The sequence below is a fragment of the Tenebrio molitor genome, chromosome 1 (assembly GCF_963966145.1).
Source record: "Tenebrio molitor chromosome 1, icTenMoli1.1, whole genome shotgun sequence".
Taxonomy (NCBI): Eukaryota; Metazoa; Arthropoda; class Insecta; order Coleoptera; family Tenebrionidae; genus Tenebrio; species Tenebrio molitor.
The window spans coordinates 30,505,764-30,527,777 of record NC_091046.1 but is presented as its reverse complement, the minus strand read 5'-3'; the positions used below and the strand labels follow the sequence as shown (position 1 = coordinate 30,527,777).

Below are 22,014 nucleotides of genomic sequence, written 5' to 3'. Positions count from 1 at the left end.
TAGTTCCAAAATCCGCATTCATTCTTGCATTCTAATCTTCTTCGATGGGAATTTGAAAACGCTAACGCTTGAAGCATAATTTGACTTGCAATTGGGTACGCAACATTTGTGTGGCATGTTTATTTTTTCAATTACTGAAATTAATTGCACAATTAATTATTGTCTTCCCAAAATGATTTTTGAATGAACCGTCTTTCTATAGAAGTGCCAATATTTTTGAAACTCAGGATGCTATGGAATGGCCCACTAAGAAATTTGGCAACACAGCCAGTGTCCTGGCCTGTTATAGTTATTTATGTGACGAGCTTAGTAAATTAATCTTTACGGGCGCGCTGGCACTTGTTGGACGAGCGACGTAAGGAGCGAGTCCCATAAGCCAGTAAGCCCAGTAAAGATTAATTGCTAAGCGAGTTGCATACAAACTTTTGTTTCCACCTTCAGCCTTTAAATTTCGTTTTTTAATTGTTATTTATGTTTATAAAAATTTTGTAATGAAAGGCGGTGGGGCAATTACCTACGTCGTCATGGTGTTGAGATAAACAACAAAAATACTGTCAGAAGTTTTGTGAAATTTGTTGCAAAAAGAAAGAAAGAAAGAATGGCTGTAATGCCCGATGAAGACTTTGAAGGCGATTTTATTGGAATGCAAGAAAATAATCACGGAATTACCAACGCTGCAAGTGCGGCTCTCTACTGATTCGATCCCAGGAGCGATATGAAAATACTTGCGAAACGGATCAAAATGCATTATTAACGTATGTAATTGCAACAATTGATAGTTAAATTTGTTTGTGTTTGTAATAAACATAGTTTTGATTATTTATTTTTTGATGAGACTTGTAATAACTATTACAGGTCTCTTCTACGTCCCTGTTAAATATGACAGGGCTCTGCCTGTAATTACCCATTTACTTAGTTACCACAAATACCCATAAAGTGTCATTTACTTAGAAGGTGGAAATAAAAATAGAGACCGCCTGCTATTAGGCATTCACGATCTTTCTGGGACCGAGTTGGCTATGACCATCTAGTGTTTTTGTTGGCAGTACTTCGGTGGTAACTAAATTCCCGAAAGGAAATTGACATTTTTTTGTGTTAGGTTACGTTGTTTTCAGTTTAAGGTTATATTTTCTGAATAGGTACTATGGCGGACAATAAATTTAGGCCGGCCTGTCATTGAGTTGACATCAAAATGTGAAGCTGGCATTATGTTCAACTAACCCCATTTTCGATTTTTGTCATTCTTGTCATCATGACAGCGATAATCAAAATTAAAATTGGGAAAAGAAGCGTGCACCAGAGAGAAGTGCCACTACAAATCAGTTATGGTAGTGCGTCATGATCTGTAAGTTACGAAAAAGGCGAAGGAAACGCCAAACAGCTTGAAAACCTTCAGTTTGACAAACTGACACATCAGTCATAATGACAATAAATGGTCGCTTGCATTGACTTTTTTGAAATGTCAGAAATTTGCCGGCCTAAATTTATTGTCCGCCATAGTACATTGTTGCCGGATCTCTTAAATCTGGTCTGTCCTTTTTAGCTTGGAAGTAGCATTGTTTCATGAAATTTTTTTGTCGTAACAAAATTATTTTAGCAATTTCGACTTTTCCTTTGACGGAAATTAAAATTATTTTATCTACGGCTGCTTGGATAAGTAGTTATTACCACACTCATTTACAGTCATTTGAGTTGCGTAATGTAGTTCAATAACGCATTTTTATTTAGAAGCAAACAGACAAAATTTATTGAAATACAACAATACAAAAGAAAAGCTAGGTACTTATTGTAAATACATTAACACAGTCCTTACATTTTGTTCGCCCAGTAGACGGCATCGACTTCGTTTCGGTCTTCAATCTCTGGGCTTGGCACAAAATGACTCACTTCCACTTTTAATGATATCATCTACTACTCTCTTTTGGGTTACTCGTACAAGAGACCACTTTGTATTGTAATACACGTCATACTGGAAAAACGACGCAAACTGCAGTGACACTTCCAGAGACGCTCGTCTCCTGCACTCCAGGTCGTCCTCGAAACAGGATCACACACGTTTCCATTCCAGGTTCTGGTACTTTTCTCACTTGACGTCCGGGTAACCCCAATGTACACCACCACCTTCGTTGACAGTCTTTAGTTTAGTTACATTCAGTTTGGATTCGATCGGATTGATCTTCGAATTGATATCAGATTTTACAACAGATATATCTTGATTAGGCTTTTTTGGTTTGATAATGACAGCAGGTTGGGATTTATTCTTTAGCGTTTGTGAGTACGAGAGGTGCGCTGGAGGTGCCAAGGTCGCCGGAGTCGCCGCAAGCAAGTGAAGTGTTTTTAATTTTTCTTCTGCTATTTTAATAAAGTCTGTTTTTAAAGTCAGGAAAATTGCGTTTAAGTTTTCAAGCATTTCTGAATGTTTTTCCTCCACAAAAGAATTTAGACAGGCTTGATCGATAGTAAAACACTTTTTTTCGCAATCTCGACATCTCCATGAGAGTCCGGAAACAGATTTTATAGAGTTACACAGCTTGACGGTGATACCTGTACACTGAATGTGGAAATTTCTGTTACAAACTCCACGACACAGCATTAATTGTTGGTTGGTGTCAATAATTGCGAGACATAACCCGCAAAGACAAATCATTTTGCGTTTCGGTCAAAAATAGGTGCCAAAGATTTACAGCCTTCCTCTCCAGGAAATGAATAAGCGAAAACATCAAAATTATTTCCAAAAAAAAGTGAAATAAACAAGGAGAGATAAAGACGGTACAAGCAAGGCGATGACGGATCCGCACCAGCCTGGCAGGAGGCGCGATAAGGTAGCGTTATCAGTTATCACTTATCAGCCGACAAAAAGTAGTTGCTTCGACCACCCACCGTTGAGAGACAATTTCTTCAAATTTTTCCTTGTACAGAAAACGCAACTTTGACCAAATGTTACAAATATTCAGGAAACGAAATGAGGTGTTAGATTACAGCAATCTAGCAAACAAAAACAAAATCGACCTCACCAAAATCACCAAAAACAGCCGTGTCAGCAAACACAGCCACACACGTCCTGATATGTTGAGAGATTGCCAAGGAATCATTTAAAACAACCACCAGCCAACATTTCTTAACAAACCGTGCTTTTGAAAATGGGAACACTCTTCCAAGTTTGATTGTATGTAAATGCTGAAAATGTTAGCCAGTTTAACAAAAATTACGATCAACACAAGGGGAATCATGACTAAAATTTCAACTCATTTGACAATATTGATTATTTCTAATAATAATTAATTTAATAATAATAATAATAATAATAATAATATTTGAATGTACAGTCGCGGACAGAAAAAAGTATAATCTGTTTCAAAATCAAAAATCCACCAACACTGCATTCTACTTCGAAAATACATCCGACAACGTCGCCAACTTTTGCTTTTAGTGTATTTGCAAGTGTCAGAAAAAAAGCGGGGTTATGAAAGGAAACTGTTGACAGTTGTTTTGGTCGTAGTTCATTGTGTTTTTTGAATTCTTCGAAGCGGGTAATGAGCGGTCGTTTTAATTTAGCGGTTAAAAGGTTCCTCGTTTTTCGAACCATTTTTGTAATTTGATATTTGTGACAAACCGAAAGTCAAATTTTGGCGGGATGTTGGGTTCAAACTTATTCTAGGGATTTCTTTTTTCTGCCAACATAATTCAACAGGTGGTGGATTTTTGATTTTGAAACAGATTATAGAAGAAATTTAACTAAAATTGTATTGTGTAAACCGGGCTTATTTTTGCAGATTTAATGTTGGCACTTTTCAAAAAACAATGTCAAAAAAGTTTTGAGACGATCATGGTACATATTAGTGATGTAGTTAACGCGGGGATGTCTGAAAAAAAAAACTCAAAATAAAGTTGTACCAAGTGAGGGTCAAGGACCAACACTGACAAAAAAAAAACGAAATTAATATGATAAAAAATGCAACACAAACTACGTAATAAACTATAAATATTTTAATAGTAACCACAGAAAGAGGAAAATTTCAGACAGACTACATTAGTGTAAAAACGTTGTCCTACTTTATTCTGTCCGCGACTGTAGATGAAAAATGTTTGATTAAAGTTCAAAGTTTGAGGGCCAGTTTATAGAAAGAGAATTAAATATTTAATTTGAATTAAATTTTAATGCGCGATTAACCCATGAATCCGAAACTTCGATTGGTTCAATCTGATCACGTGTTCAATTAATCTCGAATTTGATTACGATTAACTTAATTTCGCTCCTGTAAACTGGCCCCTAATATATCAAGTGATATCTAATGATATCAATGTCTCCTGATCAGTAATTCTGGAAAAACAAAAGCAAAATACAGTCGCGGATAGAAAAAAGTAGCACAATGTTTTTTTGTTAATGTAAGTCTGTTTCCTGTTTCCATGGTTACTATTAAAATATTTATTTATTTATTATAGTAAGCCCGGTTTACTCAACTCAATTTTAGTTAAATTTGTTAATAAGACTTGTCCTACTTTTTTCTATCCGCGACTGCATGATTTTCTTTCATCACTAATGTTTCATCATCATATTTCGAAACGTGACACATTATATGTCAAAATTAGAAAAAATTGTTATTTTTATATTAAGTGCTTTTACTGCCTCGATCTGCGTCTCAGCGTAAAAGACCTTTTCATGCACAAAAAACATCTTCCCGCACGAAATATAAACAATATTTTTTCTACAGGGTTATTCAGGAGAAGGATTCTTCTGAATTTTTTGCAGCAACCCGTTATACATATTGCACAATTTATTGATTTCAAATTTTATAAATAATTATAATTCAATCCAGGATGGCTCTTATAGTTCTGTCTCTTTGACATTAAAGCAAAAAGTCTTTGTCAATTCGAAAAATTTGTTTTTACAATAACGACGAAAAGACATGCGAGGAGCATGAAGAATCCAATTACAGGAAATACCTAATGTGTTGAAAGCACGGTACATAAGACAACATTACAACCTTAAGTTTATGTTAATGTTAATTAAGTTAATTTGTTAATTTATTTGTTGAATTTTGATTAAATACAGGTTATCTGCCAATCTTACATTTCTCACAAATTTATCCAACCTACTTTGATTTTCATTTAAAAGAAATAACACATTTGATTTAGCAGTTACTGCCATTGGTATTGTTGGTTGCGGCAAAATAAAAATTCAGAAGTTATTGTATTCTCAATTTGGTTGTAGGTCGTAAAATTTTATTGCATATTATGAGCGATTAACGGGCACAATGGTTGGGTTTGAAAAGGTTGGGAAGCGGCGCGTGCCGTTTGCCGTACAATGCAAATATACAAAATGTACAATACAACCCTGCTTAAAATATTACCTGCTAGTGGTAAACTAGGATTTATAAGCCCCGCAAGATCTTTAACTTAAAGTACCATAAAATTTTACGACCTACAACCAAATTGAAAATACAGTACTTTGGTACCCCTCTCGTGAATAACCCTGTATAATTGATTTCAAAACTAAATTTTAAAATTCAAATTTTTGAAGGAAATCTGAAGTATCAACGCAGTGACCATGTTGCTACGTAACTAATAGAAAACAGTGTGTGAAGTGAAAAACAGAAAAGCCTATGTGTGTGAAATCTTATAACAATGTAAAAAAAATTGGATGTAAGAAAATGACCCACTTCACGCATAGATAACTGCGTGAATACCAATTTTTTGAATCAATTATACAGGGTTAATCACGAGTAATAATGGGCCTTACAAAAATTGAAACGCAACCAGTTATACGGGGTTATTATAAATGATTGTCTCATCGCAGTAGGCGCTGGTGACGTAGATGAATGTGCCGCAAGCTTTATAACATGAATGAGACTAGCATCACCGATAGGTAGCGCTGCTGGCGGTAGTGTAACTTTGTCTACTAGACTAGTTTGTCTAACGTTGCGAAGCTAGCGGCACATCACCCGGTACTCTTCTGTCAGGAACCAGGATACCGCTCGGCATAAAATAATCGAACTGCTGCATATGCCTTTTTTCTACATTCATCGTAAATTAGCAAAAGATCAACTGACAAATGACAACTGAAAATTGTCTTAATAAAAGCGGTCTTGGATTCATTAAAAAATAAAAACATCAATTGGCATCTACTCGTTTGAGAAATATGTTTATTTGGTTGCGTCGGGACGTTGTTAGGCCCATTATTATTCGTGAATACCCCTGTAGAAAATAGTTATTTGTATATCAAGGATGCGAAATCGTACTTTGACGAACCGAGAGAAAAATTGTCGCCAAGGCACGACAATCTCGGGATCGTCAAAGGATTTCGTAGCCAAGGTGTACACAACATATTTTGTGTGCAACCCGAAATTTTGTATGTAATTATAAAATGAACAAGTAAAATTTCCTTCACTATCAATAAAAATAAAGTCGGCCTAGATGTCGCCATGTCGCTATAGAAACGATATAAATAAAACAATTCACTTTATGAGAAAAATTGCAAAAATGTCCGAAGAAAATTACAATGTTTCAGTTCCGTGTACTCATTTAGAGTTAAAAAAATATTATAAATTGTGCAGTGTCGCATTTGAAACCTGAAAAATCGAAACAGCAATATGTATGAAAAATATTAGTGACTTTGAGACTGATGTAACAAGAAGAATGTGAAAACCGTGTCGGATAATGTTGTACTGGTTTACCTATTTATTGGAATTTATTTATTGTGGAAGGTAAATGTTAAGTTCTGTTATGCTACGTTGTATCATCTGCTCCTTTTTAGGTTATTTTAATCGTGGAAATATCAGTAGCCGTGCAAAAACACAAATAAACCAAAATGTGTGTTGATGACATTCAGGAAATGTTACGAGCTACTTCTCTTTTTGATCGTTGAAAAATTAACCAAAATTAACCTAATTCACATGTGTTGTTTTATATAGATGATAGATCGATAATGGGGATCTTTCTTATCGACTCCTTCTCATGCGGTTGTCTCATTTGAACTTGGCGGAAATTTCAAACCGGATGAAAATTCTGTCCTAATAGTGGCCGTTCCTGACACAAAATCAAACTTCAACTGTAACCAATCCAGATTTTGTAAGATTACACCGGAAATATGCAGATATAGGTATATGTTGTAATTGTGATAATAAATAAATATAAAAATGACTTTTACTTTTACGGCCGTCGTCAAGGCAACGGCTGCGAAATTCAATTTCGCGGCCTGTTGTACGCACGCGAAGTGCTCATTTCGCGTACGATTGCACACAAAAATGTTTTTTCTATTTTAATTAGGTACCTACATATCTAGAATATTTTTATAATCCGTGTTAAATTATTTTAAACGTGTTCAAGGCGATTTTATTTTTATTTCGTTTACCAATCGAAATTACTCTATAAAATATCGTCTGAATCCAGGCTCAACAATCAATATTATTTCCAGCGTGAAGACGTAACCTCTGGTGCGTAAGACAATTACAATTTTTGTAAAAACAAAAGGATTGATTCTTTTTTTAAATGAATTAGTTATTAGTCTGTGAATGTTAAGTAAAAACAGTTGCTCATTACCTATATTGAAATTCCTTACGTTTATTTAAAGGGCAATAGACGAACGCAATAATAAATAACAAGCAGTCGACTGCTTTAATAACAAGGTGCTGCAAGAGCTGTAACGTCCTTAAGGAATTTATCATAAGGATCAAATTTCTTTACTGCTACGGCGAAGGACCAAAGTGTCAAGTTACGAAACAAATCAAAACCTACCGGAGAAAGAACATAAAGACTGGTCGAAAAGCCAAACGAGCGAGACGCTCCGTTAACATTTTTTACGGACGCAAAAAATTATACGCATAAGTCTTCGTTTTGTAACATTATTTTTCTCAGAACTCTGGTTATTAATTGCAATATTTTTATATTTCAAGTGAATATCTCCCCTCAATAAGTCTGAAGCGCCAATCGTAGCCAGGACACAAAGCTTTGAATAAGTACAAGTGTAAGCCGAATGAATCAAAGCGACCGTAAAAGGCAAACAAATTTGGTTATACAGTGCAGCGAGTCCAGATTTGCGACACTATTACACGCTTGACAATGAACGTTTCAGGTTACAGGATTACGTCGAGGGCTCTTGCCGCTTGCATCTGTGTTCTGGTCGTCTGCAACTATGGTCGGAGAATAAGGATAGTGAGATAACAAAATAGATGGGGATCCGACCTGAATTGTACAAATCTGTCATTATGGGCGTGGTAATTCTAGTTGTTGAGAGTTCAAAAGGATTTTATTCATGTCATTTGTCAGCTACTGGTGTTGTTATCTCATCTTTGGGCAAGAGGATTATATTGACCTTAAAAACTGTTAAAAATTCCATCTGACGAACATTGTAAAAGTACAACGTATTGCACTTATTATCACTTTTTCTCAATATACATAGTGGATTATTCAACTTATTTTTGTCGCAGGTTATATTATAAAATGATTAAAACGATAAAACTTAAACGTTTCATATTAACTGCACTTAGGAGTATGTATTTTGTATTAACTTTTGTTAATATAATGTTATTTATACAAATTTACAAAGTATGTACCAAGAAAAATTTCTTAAACGCAAAACAATTATTATTTGTGGTGTTCATATTTAAACGTGGTGAATTAAGACACGGACGACGAAATGATCGTAAAAATCGTTTCCACTGGAAGTGGAGCTTAAAATGCGTCATATTTCGAATTTTTCACACAATTGATTGATTTAAAAAAAAATTCACTACTGTCATTGTTTTTGAGCGTTTATCTCAAATAAACGGTTGTCCCAATTATCCGATGTCTTAGTTAACAAAGAGAACATTATATATTTATTCCTAATGTAATATTCAGAAATATTTGCAGTTAAGTGGACTGCGCTGCTTTCTGTTGTTTCCATTAACGTATGGCGTAGCTTTATCAGCTGTCAAACCATAAACGTCAGTTATACAGCGAACAAGCAGTGGCGTGAATTAAAGCATACCAACTAAAAGACGACCTGCGTTTGCAAAGGAGAGAGAAAATCACGCCACACGTTTTTTTAGAACGTTCGTTATCGTTATTTATTTATGTCGTAGTGTAATAGTGAACAAGCTAGTGTTAATTACTATAGCCGAAATGTTTTCAGGTAAAAATTAAAACAAAAGCAATTTGGAAAATTCGTATTATTATTTATATTAATTTTTTCTGATTTTAATTTCATTCTTGCAGAAGCAGAACATCGAGAACTAGAACAAAGTTTATAGAATGTAAATTGTGAATACTTTACACCTCTAGCAATTTAGTGGCCATACATTCATATTTCTTTTACCTGCTACATGTATTGCTTTTGTCAAAAGGTGCTGCTGACAGACAGGTTTTCACTTATTTGATAATGCCCTTCATCAAGATGTGACGAGAAATCTATTATGTAAACAGTCTTTGTTCTTGAATTACTGTAAAATTCCTGTTTTTAGCTAATATAAAGTAATAATGTGTTGAAAATATAACATTTTATTTTAAACATTAAAAGTTACAAGACAATTTGCACCTTCACGTCAAGTGATCTAGAGATTTTTAAACTTGATTAAACTTGACAGAAAAATATTAATTTTGTTCGTAACATGGTTGAATTAGGCTTAATTAGAATGTGTCGATTGGTACTGAAATCGCCAGATCAGAAACGTATTCAACAACTGATCTCTGAGGTAAATTTAATTATCGTTAACCAAAATCCGGAAAGATTTCCTAAAAGATTTGTGACAGTGGATAAAAAAAAACATCAAATATGAAGTACATACAGTGAGGTCAATAAAGAACCTGCTGCTATCAACTTTATTCCGTGTGACTTTGAACAATATTTGATAAGTTGTAAGTTTAGTGAAATTCTTCAAGGCCAATTTGCACAAAATGAGACAATGACACCATTCTCCATTTTCTAATTTTACTCTATTTCGAAAATGCGACTCCAAAAGGAATGATTTTTGTTCAATGGTTAACATTTTTTAACAAAAATAATACTTTACAACCACATTATATTTATAAACCAGAAAGTTGTTTGGAAAATGACAATTACAAATTATATTTTGATCGTACAGTTTTAACTGACATACATATTCAGCATAACAGACCAGACATTATTATTTTAAATAAACATCAAAAGCAAGCATATCTTTTAGATATAGCTGTTCCAAATTCACACAATATAACACAAAAATTAATAAATATATAGAACTCTCCGTTGCTATGAGAAATCTTTGGTGTTTAGAAAAAAAATCGATTTTACCACTTATAATGTCAGCAACGGGAATAGTACCGCAATCTCTTTTTAAAAATTTAAAAATTTTGGATTTAGAGAACACATTGGTGGTTGAAATTCAAAAAGGTATATTATTATACTCATGTCATATCGTGAGGAAATTCCTTAACATTGACACAGAACATAAATCACAAAAAAATCAAAATGTGGAGGCAAGACGCCGGTAATTGTGTTGATAAGCACTGCACTATTACTTGATAGTATTATCCGTAATAGTGTATGTAGTCCGGCAAAATTGCCGTGCCGCCGGGTGGTGGAGTGTTAAAAATGGTAACGTTCAACTGGAAAGTTGCCAATTAAATACGTGAGAAAACGATAGGCTGCTGCCCTCAGGTTCTTTATTGATTTCTGTAGAAACGTAAATGACTGCCTTCAAGCACTAACAAAAGAATTGTTTTTTGAATATGGAAAAGCATAGCAGCAAATGAATTATTGTCTTAGAAATAAAAATATGTATTTAACTTTTGTTTTTGAGCGAATTTCTTCACTGTTATGAATTTTTTTCACTTTAATGGAAAGGTTTTTCCATCTAATATATTGAATTATGTGGTGGAGAGGGTTACTAAGGATGAAAAATTCAAGCGATTTAGAGAAATATCAAAACTTTTGTTCAAAATTTTGATTATACAGGGTGCCTCAGCTAAGATTTTCGACCCTAATATCTCGGTTATTTGCCAACGGATTTTTATGAAATTTAAAATGCAGATATTTTAGACCGTGAAGGTTCAATTAGTAATAATAAAATTACCTCAAGTTAAAAAATGTAATTTTAACACATGTTTCCTTTATCGAAAATTATGCGCGATTATTATCAGATTGTTAAACATTAAAAAATAGGGATCTACACAAACAATTAGGTAAACCACTTGTCTGATTCAACGAAAAGATTAGATTTTGTCGTTAAAAATTTAATGTAAAATTTGAAGGTATTTGAGCAGTTACCTTTTCAAACAATGACTAATTGCCAAGCAACATTTTGTACACTCTTTAAAGTCTGTCAAAATTGGGCGCGCTTTATTAGAAACGTCTAATTGTGAAAATTTATTGAAAGTACTCTAAAAATAGACTACAGCGGCAGAAATTTCACTATTGTTGAAAAAGTAAAAAAAAATTGCCAATGGAGAGTGTCGTAAGAACTTCAATGACACAGTTCGTTTTCTCGTGGAACACTATCCAAATGTAGGCTTTACAAAATGTAAGGTTAAGAGAGTCGTCAATTTATTTGAAGACATAGGAAGCGTACGTAAACTAAATTACTCCATAACACAAGACATGGCAAATTTACCACCCTTTAGATTAAAATCGCGTAAACCACTTTGGAAAGAAGAATTTCTCATGGAACCATTTTCCAAATCTGACTATTGGAAAGCAGCCTGGCAAGACGTAGATATTTTCAATAAAAATCTAATTGAGGATCCTACAAAACAACTTCCGGGATTTGACCTACCTAGGAAAATCTGGTGTAAATTAAATCGTTTTAGAACCGGGCATGGCAAATGCAATAATACGTTGTTTCACTGGAACATTCGTGAAAACCCTTCTTGTGAATGCGGTGCAGAAAAAGAAACCATCCAACACATTTTGGAAGAATGTCCCCTTACTAAATTCCAGCAAGGTTTCTCCAAACTACATCTACTTACCGAAGACGCCCTAAATTGGCTACAACAAATTAAAAACATATAATTTACCATAATTATTTTATGAATTTCGAATTTTAATTGTAATTTTCTTCATACGAATATATATATATATATATTACCTTGCTAAAATATCCCGATCGTATTTTAGACCTTTATGGAAGAATTAAAGCATCCAGTATAGTAAATTACGTCCAAATGTTGTCTTTGACTTTGTAAGTGTTTGTAAGGTTAGCAAGATAAACGTCAAATATGTCACCTGCGCTTCTGCGAAAAGGGATGACCAAAATTCTGCAAAATTGCGCGTTTGTTTCATACGCGTCTACGTTTTTGCATTTGCAGCCACGTTTAACACAGTTTTTTGCTTTTTTCTTGCAAACCAGGCGTCTTTCAAGGACGAGTTTTTCCCTACAGCATTTTTTATTGACGATCAATTTTTTATGTAAATCTTAATTGATTCAACATTTTAAAAAGGCATGTAAAAATTACGTTTTTAAGACTTAGGTGATTGGATTAATGGGATTTTATTCTTCACCGTCTAAAATATGTGCATTTTAAATTTCACAAAAATCCGCTGGAAAATAACTGAGTTATTAGGCTCGAAAGTCTTAACTGAGACACCCTGTATACACATAGCCGTAGTTGCTATGGTTTTTCTGGCTTTTATATCGGTTAAATTTGAAACGTCAAAATTTAATCCGGTAAATATCTGTGTCAAAATTTAATCGCTTCTTTATAAAATCTATTTGTTCATAATAATTCAGGAAATAATCATACCGAATACCCCGCGTGCATGAAAATAACCTGATTAAATTTTGACGTTTTTTGTCGCAACGTTTTGCTGAAAGAAATATTTCTCGTAAATTTTCCACCCAAAATTTTGTTACGTGGAAAATTTATTCGACATATTTCTAAGCAAAACATTTTGACAAAACGTTAAAATTTAATTTAATGCACTTGTGATATTACTGTTGATTAAAATATGTATATGAAAACATTGTTATAACAATAGGTAATTAAAGTAACGAAGCATTTGAACCTACAGTTAACTTTAACTGGCGTTGGTGAAATCGGCCCCAAGTATAGTAGAATATGTCGAATTATAAATATGATTTTTATTAATTAAAAGGAAAATCGTACGACACTCATTAATGACCAATAGAAAAATTAGTTCACGAGCCATAACCATGGCAACAAAAAAATTTCTTGGAAATTTTTTGTAGGTAGACCAACCTAACTGTGATTAATAAGTGGAAATTTTTTCAGCCAATCAAAATCATTTATTTTGTTGTTGTCTTGGTTATGGCTCGTGAACTAATTTTTCTATTGATCTTTAATGAGTGTCGTACGATTTAAAAATTTATAATTTAAGAAGCACAATGTCCGTGTCGTTGCGATTTTCTTACCGAATATGCCCTCGTGCATTGATTAATATCCGGAAATTTTATTCTCATGCATTTCCAAAACGTAATTAGCCCTCGTGTTCCACTCGGGCTAATTAATACGTTTTAGAAATGCATTCGAAAAAATTTCCGGAAATAATCAATGCACTAGGGATATTATAAGTGAATATTTCTTTTTTCATGTGAACGGCGTTTAATAACTTCATTTTTAGTTTATCTTTTTAAACTGTAATCTAGTAACATTAAACATGTGTAGAGTTACAGGAAACGGTGTTCAAACTAGCTGAAAATTTAGTGGATGTTGCATTTTTTTGTAATAACATGATATGATGGCACGCAGGTAATGAAGCTTAGTTACCTTACACCTTACATATGTAGAGATCTCGTAACAAACTAACTGGCGTCTGCTGCTGATAAAGAACACAGTTTCTGCACCGTAGCTTTTCACCACATCAATCTAATTTTTTACATTCTTGACTGCAAATAACGTAAAACCAAATTAAATAATAATTGGTTCTTCTAGAACTGTTGGGCTAACAAACATTATTATTATTATTATTATAAAATCTCAAAAACGAAATCTGAATGGTACCTACTCCACAATGGCGACGGTGCTGAATTTTTAATGTTTATATTGAGACAAATGGCTGCGCTACCTTAACAACCAAGTCAATGCTAACTTTTTTATGCATTTATTTAAACAAAGATGCAATTAAACAACGTGAAAAAATAGTCATAGACATTACGATTGGCTGACAGGCCTATTTAAAAAATAATCAGTTGTTAACGGCGCTTCCGAATTCGACTCGTGCTGTGCACTCGTCAAATTCATATCCCAGCGCCGTTGACATTCAGAACACCACCACAAAAATAATAATCGGCATAACATTGACTACTCGCATCATATTTGGAGGACTATTTAATGAATCAAATTCCTCAAATTTGTGTCAGTTTTTCAAATTGTACATTTCAATTTGCTAGAAAATAATATTTCTGTGTTCATTTTTCGCTGCAAAAAAGTTTAAATAAAGATCTTCATTTGTTTAAAATATTCACTTCAAGTACTAAAGTAAAATCGTTATAGATATGAATTGTCAAAATGACGTTTAGTTGGTACCAACTAAAATTACTAGGTGCGCTTCTCGGGATTTTTGAATTTAAGTTTTTGTTCTGGCGCCAATCGTCAAACGTGACAGGTAGATTTATACAAGTTATAAATTCAAACATTTTGTTGAAAGAAAAATTAGTTCACAAAAGAAACGAACATTGCTTTCCACAAAAGAACAAGTGTGAGTGGTTAAAACTGCTACAATGAATTGCAATTTAATAATAATTATTATAATCTTTTAACAATGTTTTCCATTTTCTGGAGTATAACCTCACTCTTAGAATTTGACATACGTACTCTGTGTCAAAAATGGATTACTCCCTAGGATTTAGGGATATTCGTTACTAGGTTGCCATAAATTTGGTTAGGTTGGAGGCTATGTGGTTTCTGGTGACAAACAAAAGATATCCCAAAAATGTAAGACAGCAAATTAATTGTAACAGTTGCAAATGACTAATTTCTCGCAAAGTGATAGATGATTTTTCGTTTCACAATCAATTTTGGTTACTGGCGGCATATTTATTTGGATTTAATCTCTCAATTCAAAGTAACCAACCTTTGGCATTCAAAATTACTTTTGAAAATTCTAGTTACACATTACATGAAAAACGTTATTTCCCTAAAAGTTCGAATTCTAGGGAGTAATCCATTTTTGACACTAGAGTACATCTCAGCAAAAACAATATTTTTTACATTTTTCAGCGGTACAGTCACTGAATTTTTAAAAACTTTGACACTGACAATTCACTTCTATAACGATTTTACTTTAGTACAATATTCACTATAATCCAAAAAAACGATGATGAATGAGATAATCATAATAATCTAATGATATTTGACTATTTTGCTTTTACCGATGGAATAACTTTTGTGTAAGTAAAGGTAACTAAGTACATGACATGTGACATGTAGATGTATTACAAGTACATTCAGGAGACAAACAACACAAATGCATGACAAACGCAGTTATTATCACAAATGTAATAGACGCAGTTCAATCACAAGCACCTGTAATCTGCCATGGCAACCGCGATTTGAGCGAGGCCATAAGGGGTGTTGTTCAGTTAACATCCCTGTGTATTATGGGGAGTGCGCCTAATTGAAATGATTGCTACTCCCGATGGAGTTAATTATAGGACAGATGTAACATGATTCCTGAAGCTAATACCAATAAATCATATAACATTAACAGATTTAATGTGCAATTACACTTCATTATACGTAGCACTTATTCACATGATTGCAAACGTCCTTAAAAATGTAATGCAATTTGTTATTAATTTATTAAAATAATATTTAGCAACCACTAGCAGCGACGATTCTTTAAAATCAGAATAAATTGTCAAGACACGCTCATTTTTCATGTTTATATTTCATTGTGGTCAGTTTCCGGTTGTTTTTTGTTGCCATTTCTGCAACAAATTTTTATTCACTACATGTTTTTTTTTTTATATCGTGAGAATATGCTGATTTGTCTTCGGATGTTAAAATGTAACAGTGAGCAAAAACATTGTAATCTGCTGACTTATGTGTAGTAGTAGTAAAATATATTGCCCTAACATTGTTTTAGACAAATATTTTGTCTCGCTTGATAAACGAATTTAATGTAAATAATCATATCAGAATTAATTACGATCCTTAAATGTTGAAAAAATGACAATAAACAATAAACATGAACAATTTAACCCAAAATCATACAATATAAAATTAGCTAGATGAAAAGTTAGATTTAAGTATATTCTTAAATAAAACTATTTCATTAAACATTTATAATAAACTGAAAAATGTAAAACTGTAAATGTAAGTACCATACTGGAGCTTAAGGTAATTAATATATCAATACAGTACATATCAATAAGTATTGCTACGATAACGGTTAATCCACTAGATTAAATGAGTTTTAATTTGTTTCAAAGTTAGGTAGGTACTTCATAATAATTACAACTTGAACTAAAATTTAAAAAAATTGTCAATAAATAATTATTGTATTATACTATAATTATAATACGGATAAGTACATATTACATTTAATTCCGTTCTGTTACTGCAAGTTTATTATTAAAAAGCAATATGTAGTTGGTTTTGTAGTAAATTGTTTTTATGGTTTGATCTTGAGAATGTTTGTGATAAATTTGTATTATACAGATATTTATCTATAATACTCCGGATAATAAGGTTTCAGGAACAGTAAAAATTGTATACCTGCGTTAACATATTTATTACTAAAACTATAAGATCTGTTCTTTAACATAATAACTCCTAATGAATTCAAATTTAAGTTTAGTTGATATGTTCACTTTTCTTGGTTAAATATATAAAAAAAAGAAATCAGTGTTGGTTAAAATCAGCTAAATTTTCTTATAAATGGGACTAATTAAATAAATCGCAATTTTCTTACAGATTTATTAAAAAGTGATTTGAAATTTGTTTTTATACCGGGTGTAGAATTGGTTTACGAGACATACGATTTTACATGTAAAAATAAAGAGTTTCAATTATTGACTCCCCTAACAATTTTGTGGCAAAATAGTTAAAATGAAAGTTAGAGAGAATTAAAATTAGTGTCTAATTTCAATCTTAGTTTTATTCTAACATCTTGTGGTACTGAAAGAAAGGCAAGAAAAGAGTTAACACAAAAATACTAAAAAGTACTACTAGGCATGAAATTTTATTTCTTTTTTTAAATGGTATTATGGAGGATCTTCTTTAAGAAACTTCCAAGCAATATTTGCTTCAGATTTCCCAGATCGACCAATTTCAGCCATAGAAACAATTCGAAGAATTGGAGAGAAGTTTGAACATTTAATGGAAGATACCTTTTCATTCGTCCTGTAGTCCTGTACGAGTTCATTTAAAGGGCAGATCAAAAGAAAATTAAATAATAGTGACAAATAATTTTAGAAGTCAAATTTCATTGCTAGTACTGCTTTTTAGTATTTGTGTCTTAACTCCTTTCTTGCTTTTCTTTCAGTACCACAAGATGTTAGAAAAAAACAAAGAGTGGAATTAGACAGTACTTTTAATTCTCTCTAACTTTCATTTTAACCATTTTGCCATAAAATTATTAGGGGAGCCAATAATTGGATCTCCTTATTTTTACATGTAAAATCCTATGTCTCGTAAACCAATTTTACACCCGGTATAATCGAGTTGTAAGATAAAACGGTTTGAATTTTACTTTTTTAATAATGACCAATGTAAATAATTATACATTAACACGTGATATTTGTTTTAATTTAAGTTAAATATATTATAAACTGATCAAATGATAAATTCCAATGCAACTGTAACAAAATAGCACTTCTATTATTTTTACATATTTTTATACAGGGTTATTCTAAACTATTGTAGTCGAAGTAGGCGTGAAAACTGAATGTAAAATTTATGGTTGCCGCTCCACATAAAAAAAACATCAAAATGATGTGAATAAGTGAGTACACACGGGAGTTAAATTGGGTGCAAAACAACTCAATCAATCGTTAATTTAACAAAAATAAATTAAAATCTCATCACCGCACTTTTCACCTGAAAAATGACAGTGACAGCGACAAAACTGACAGTTCACATGAAAGCGGCAAAAATGTAATAACATGGACATGGCCTACTTCGACGACAATCATTTAGAATAACCCATAATAGGTGTACAAGAAAGTAGGAAAATTATACAACTAAACACATCCACCTGATTTGTGGAGCGCAAAAAAAGCTAGGTGTTATTTTTGTGTTTTGTATTATAGTTTTAGGTATCGTAAGATTTATTCCCAAAAACTATTATTCTTATTGTTCATTTAAAAACATCTTATTGTTAGACTTATCTATTTTTATGTCATAAACGAAATTACAATCCCCCGTAATAATATCATTACTTAAAGTTTATCATTAAGTAACTGGGTGAACATATGAGACATATTATTTTACTGCAATTTTTTAGGCTTCAACCCTCAACTGTTTATAATTGGGTAACCATAAATTTCTGAAGATTTATGGTGCTTAAAAAGTGTCGGTTCATTTGATGGCCAAATATGAGTCAACTGCCAGACGACGTTGTGGAATTTCTAGAAATTGCGACTATTTGGTTGTTGTCGTTTTTAACTTTGATTTATTTTTGTCATTTTTCTTGTGTAATTAGTGAAAACTATGCTATCTGTGACACATTTTATATGCATGCTACATGAGATTAATTACAGCATTTTTATAAAAGTAACCGATAATAATTATATGTACATCCTAGTTGATCTCCACTAATAAATAACTATCTAATCGTTTTGTTATAAAATGTAATTACCGATTGATAAGTACCTACCTAAATGACAATGAATAATATTTTTCACTTATTTTCTCCAAGTGATGAAAACAATAATACATACTCTTATACGGAATAATGTGTGATTTTCTTTGATGACTGGAATACCTTTAATGATAAAATTTTACTTATTTAGTTCCCATTGGTGACGCAGAAGGGATGTTGGCATGACAATATATAAAGTAGCTGTTTCATTGGCCGTTGGCTCGAAGGGAGGAGCATGGGGGAAAATATTCTTACTGTAGACGAGCCTCACTAAATTACTGTTTAGTTAACACAACGCGTAAACGTGGATGAGAAGTGAAAAAATAACAAACTACGATAACTGTTTGGCAACAGAGTGTAGTAATGTGGTTTTACAATGACAGTGGCATTATGTTAACTTAAATAGATATTTAATATGGAAATTGATGGGACATCGAGTACTTCGAATGATTCAAATAATGGAAGCTTTTCGCAAAATTTGAATTACTATAATGAAAATTTGTTCTTTGCAACAAATGGAAAGTTGGAATCCTATTTTAACAGTGAAAAAATCGTAAGAAAAAATGGTGAAAATGAAAAGATAACTAGAAAAATTGACTATTACAAAAAAGACGACGTTAGTGTTAATGTGCATAAAAATAAGTCGGATGATGTTAGCAAAAGAGTTTTAATGTTTGCGGATAACTATGATAAGAAAACTGACGTAAATGTCGAAAACAGAAAAAATATAATTGAATTTTATAACAAAAAAAATATGGATGGCAACAGCATACACCTACATAGTGTGGATTCATATGGAAAAAAATCTATAGGATTTTCTCCAGATCAAGTGAGTAATGAAAAAATACACCTATCTTACAGATATGATAGATTTTAATAAAAGTATAGCATACTATTTCTTAAGTTAATCGTTAATAATTGTTTTGTTTCTTGTTATATTATAAGTTATAATAATTAACTTAATGGTGTTATTAACGTCGTTACTTTACATTAAGTAGTAACAATAGAAATTATTAAACTGCTTATTATGTAGGGGTTTGCATATTTTATGCAATAAATAGGTACGTAAGATAATTTTGTTTACAATTACAATATTTGCTTTATAAAATACTTACAATTAGTTCAAGTATTTAATTTTGATTATTGTCAATTTTTTTGTGAGATTCATACAGTATGTTTGATTTTAATTAAGATGAGATACTATTAATCTACTATAAACTAGGCAAAAATGAATAGGGAATTCTACAATTTTTCTTAGAAAGCAAAATAATTGCCCCAATCCTCCCACGTAGGTGCTCTTAACACCAGATAAATTTAAAATGTTATAGGTACTTGAAACGATACATTTAATGTGCATAAATATATATTTTTAACACATTTCATTACAAATTTTAAACTGTAGTTTATAAAAAATTCAAAAAAGGAAAAATTCCCTATTCATTTTTGCCTAGTTTATTTCTGAAATTGTTTTGAGATTTTGGAGGTAAATCTTATTGAAAACAACGATTTTTCTGTTTGAGCTTTCATAAAATTTGTAACAATAAATTACTGAAAAATATTGGGTATAACTTTTCAAAATTTAATTGAATATTTTTTATGGATGTAGGTATGTAGCATGTTATACCTACTAGATAAATATTTCTAAACAAAATATCGCAAATAGATGTTAGTTAGCAAAGGTAAATAAGTTTTACAAAAAGTGATCAAAAACTATGGCTTATTAAATACGTTTTAAAGTTTTAGTGTTTTAGACACATTATAAACTAAATAGATAAAAATATTTGGCGACACCAGCTTCAATCTAGTGTCTATTTCAGAAATGTTAAAATAACAAGATCGTTCAATAGTTTGCCGTCGCATAATCGACATGCAATGTACCTAATTTAGTTCACAAATAATAAAACAAGTCAAATACAATGTTCAAAGTTATTATGTAACAATAGCTAGTAAATAGTGAGAAATAATGATATTCAATTTTTCAATTAATCAACGTTGGTTGTCTACATTAACGAACTTGTAAAATCGACAGTTGTAATTATAATAATAATCACTGGCACTCATTTGCCACACTTTTTATTTACAATTCTGATTAACGGTCATTGTTTTATTTTGTTATGAAATAGAATACTCATTAATAATAAAATATGTTTTTAAAGAAAGATATGAGATATAAATTTCAACAATTAAAATGTTGTTTAAAGTTGTTATTTTATGAATATTTCAACCACCTTAATCTACTTATTTACATTATCTTTATACTCTTACAGAAATAAGGAGATATCAATGGTTACATGCAACATTTTGATTACTCACGTATACCTTCATAATAATTGATTAAGTTATGTTGCGGTCAACAACAGTTGAGAATTTTGATGAGATATTTAGCGCCTCATTAGAATATAATCAATTTTAGAATATAACAGTTGCAGTATTCTTATGTATTGTGATGTATTTATGTATAATTTGAAGTTTTCTAGGCTTTTATTAATATTTATGTATGTATCAGGTACAATGTATGTGCGAAGCTCTTCATCAGAGAGGTGATATTGAAAGACTAGCGACATTTCTATGGTCACTACCACCTTCAGAGCTGTTGAGAGGAAATGAAAGCATTCTTAGAGCCCGAGCTGCTGTTGCTTTCTATCGAGGATCATACCACGAACTTTACTCTATTTTAGAATCTCACGCTTTTAATCAAAGGTGGCATGCTGAATTACAAACGCTGTGGTTCAAAGCTCACTACAATGAAGCAGAAAAAGTACGAGGTAGACCCTTGGGTAAGTTAATCAAATTATAAATTTCGTTCAGCGAGAGATTGGGAGATTTTAAATTTTATTAAATTAGCCCAACACTACAAAATGCACTAGAATACATTAATTAGAGTATAATTTCAGGGCAAAAATGTTACTGCTTGCGCTAGGTACTACATACATTCTCTACGTAGAATTTAGTGATTTTTATGTCAACCAATCTCTCGCTGGACAAACTATAACTAGGTAGAGTTTATAAAAACTGACAAAGACGTAACGTAAGCATTTTACACTTTTAAATTATACTGTATCAAGGATATTTCACGAGTGATAATGAGCCCGACGGAATTGAAAATGCAACCCACAATACATAAATTTGCAAAGTTAACGTGGAACTTTTTTAAATTTAAAAAACATAAAACATAGTTAACTGTGCAATTTCGTAAATTTTGACATAAACGTCATGCGTTTGGTTAAATAAAATTGTGAAAAAAAAAATTGTTTTTGGGAAAATGTTTATTGTCTGCATAAACGCGCAATTGCAGA

General features: G+C 32.0%; 1 protein-coding gene across 1 annotated transcript in view; it reads left to right on the top strand.

Moving 5' to 3' along the window:
* The first annotated feature begins 18,901 nt into the window (after nucleotides 1-18,901).
* The window catches only part of LOC138133823 (homeobox protein SIX6-like), a 28,032-nt gene continuing 24,919 nt past the window's right edge, over nucleotides 18,902-22,014 (top strand). Inside the window, exons 1-2 of the mRNA XM_069051792.1 lie at nucleotides 18,902-19,547; nucleotides 21,225-21,495. Coding sequence (XP_068907893.1) covers nucleotides 19,134-19,547; nucleotides 21,225-21,495 — 685 coding nt within the window. The 5' untranslated portion in view covers nucleotides 18,902-19,133. The remainder of the gene's footprint in view (nucleotides 19,548-21,224; nucleotides 21,496-22,014) is intronic.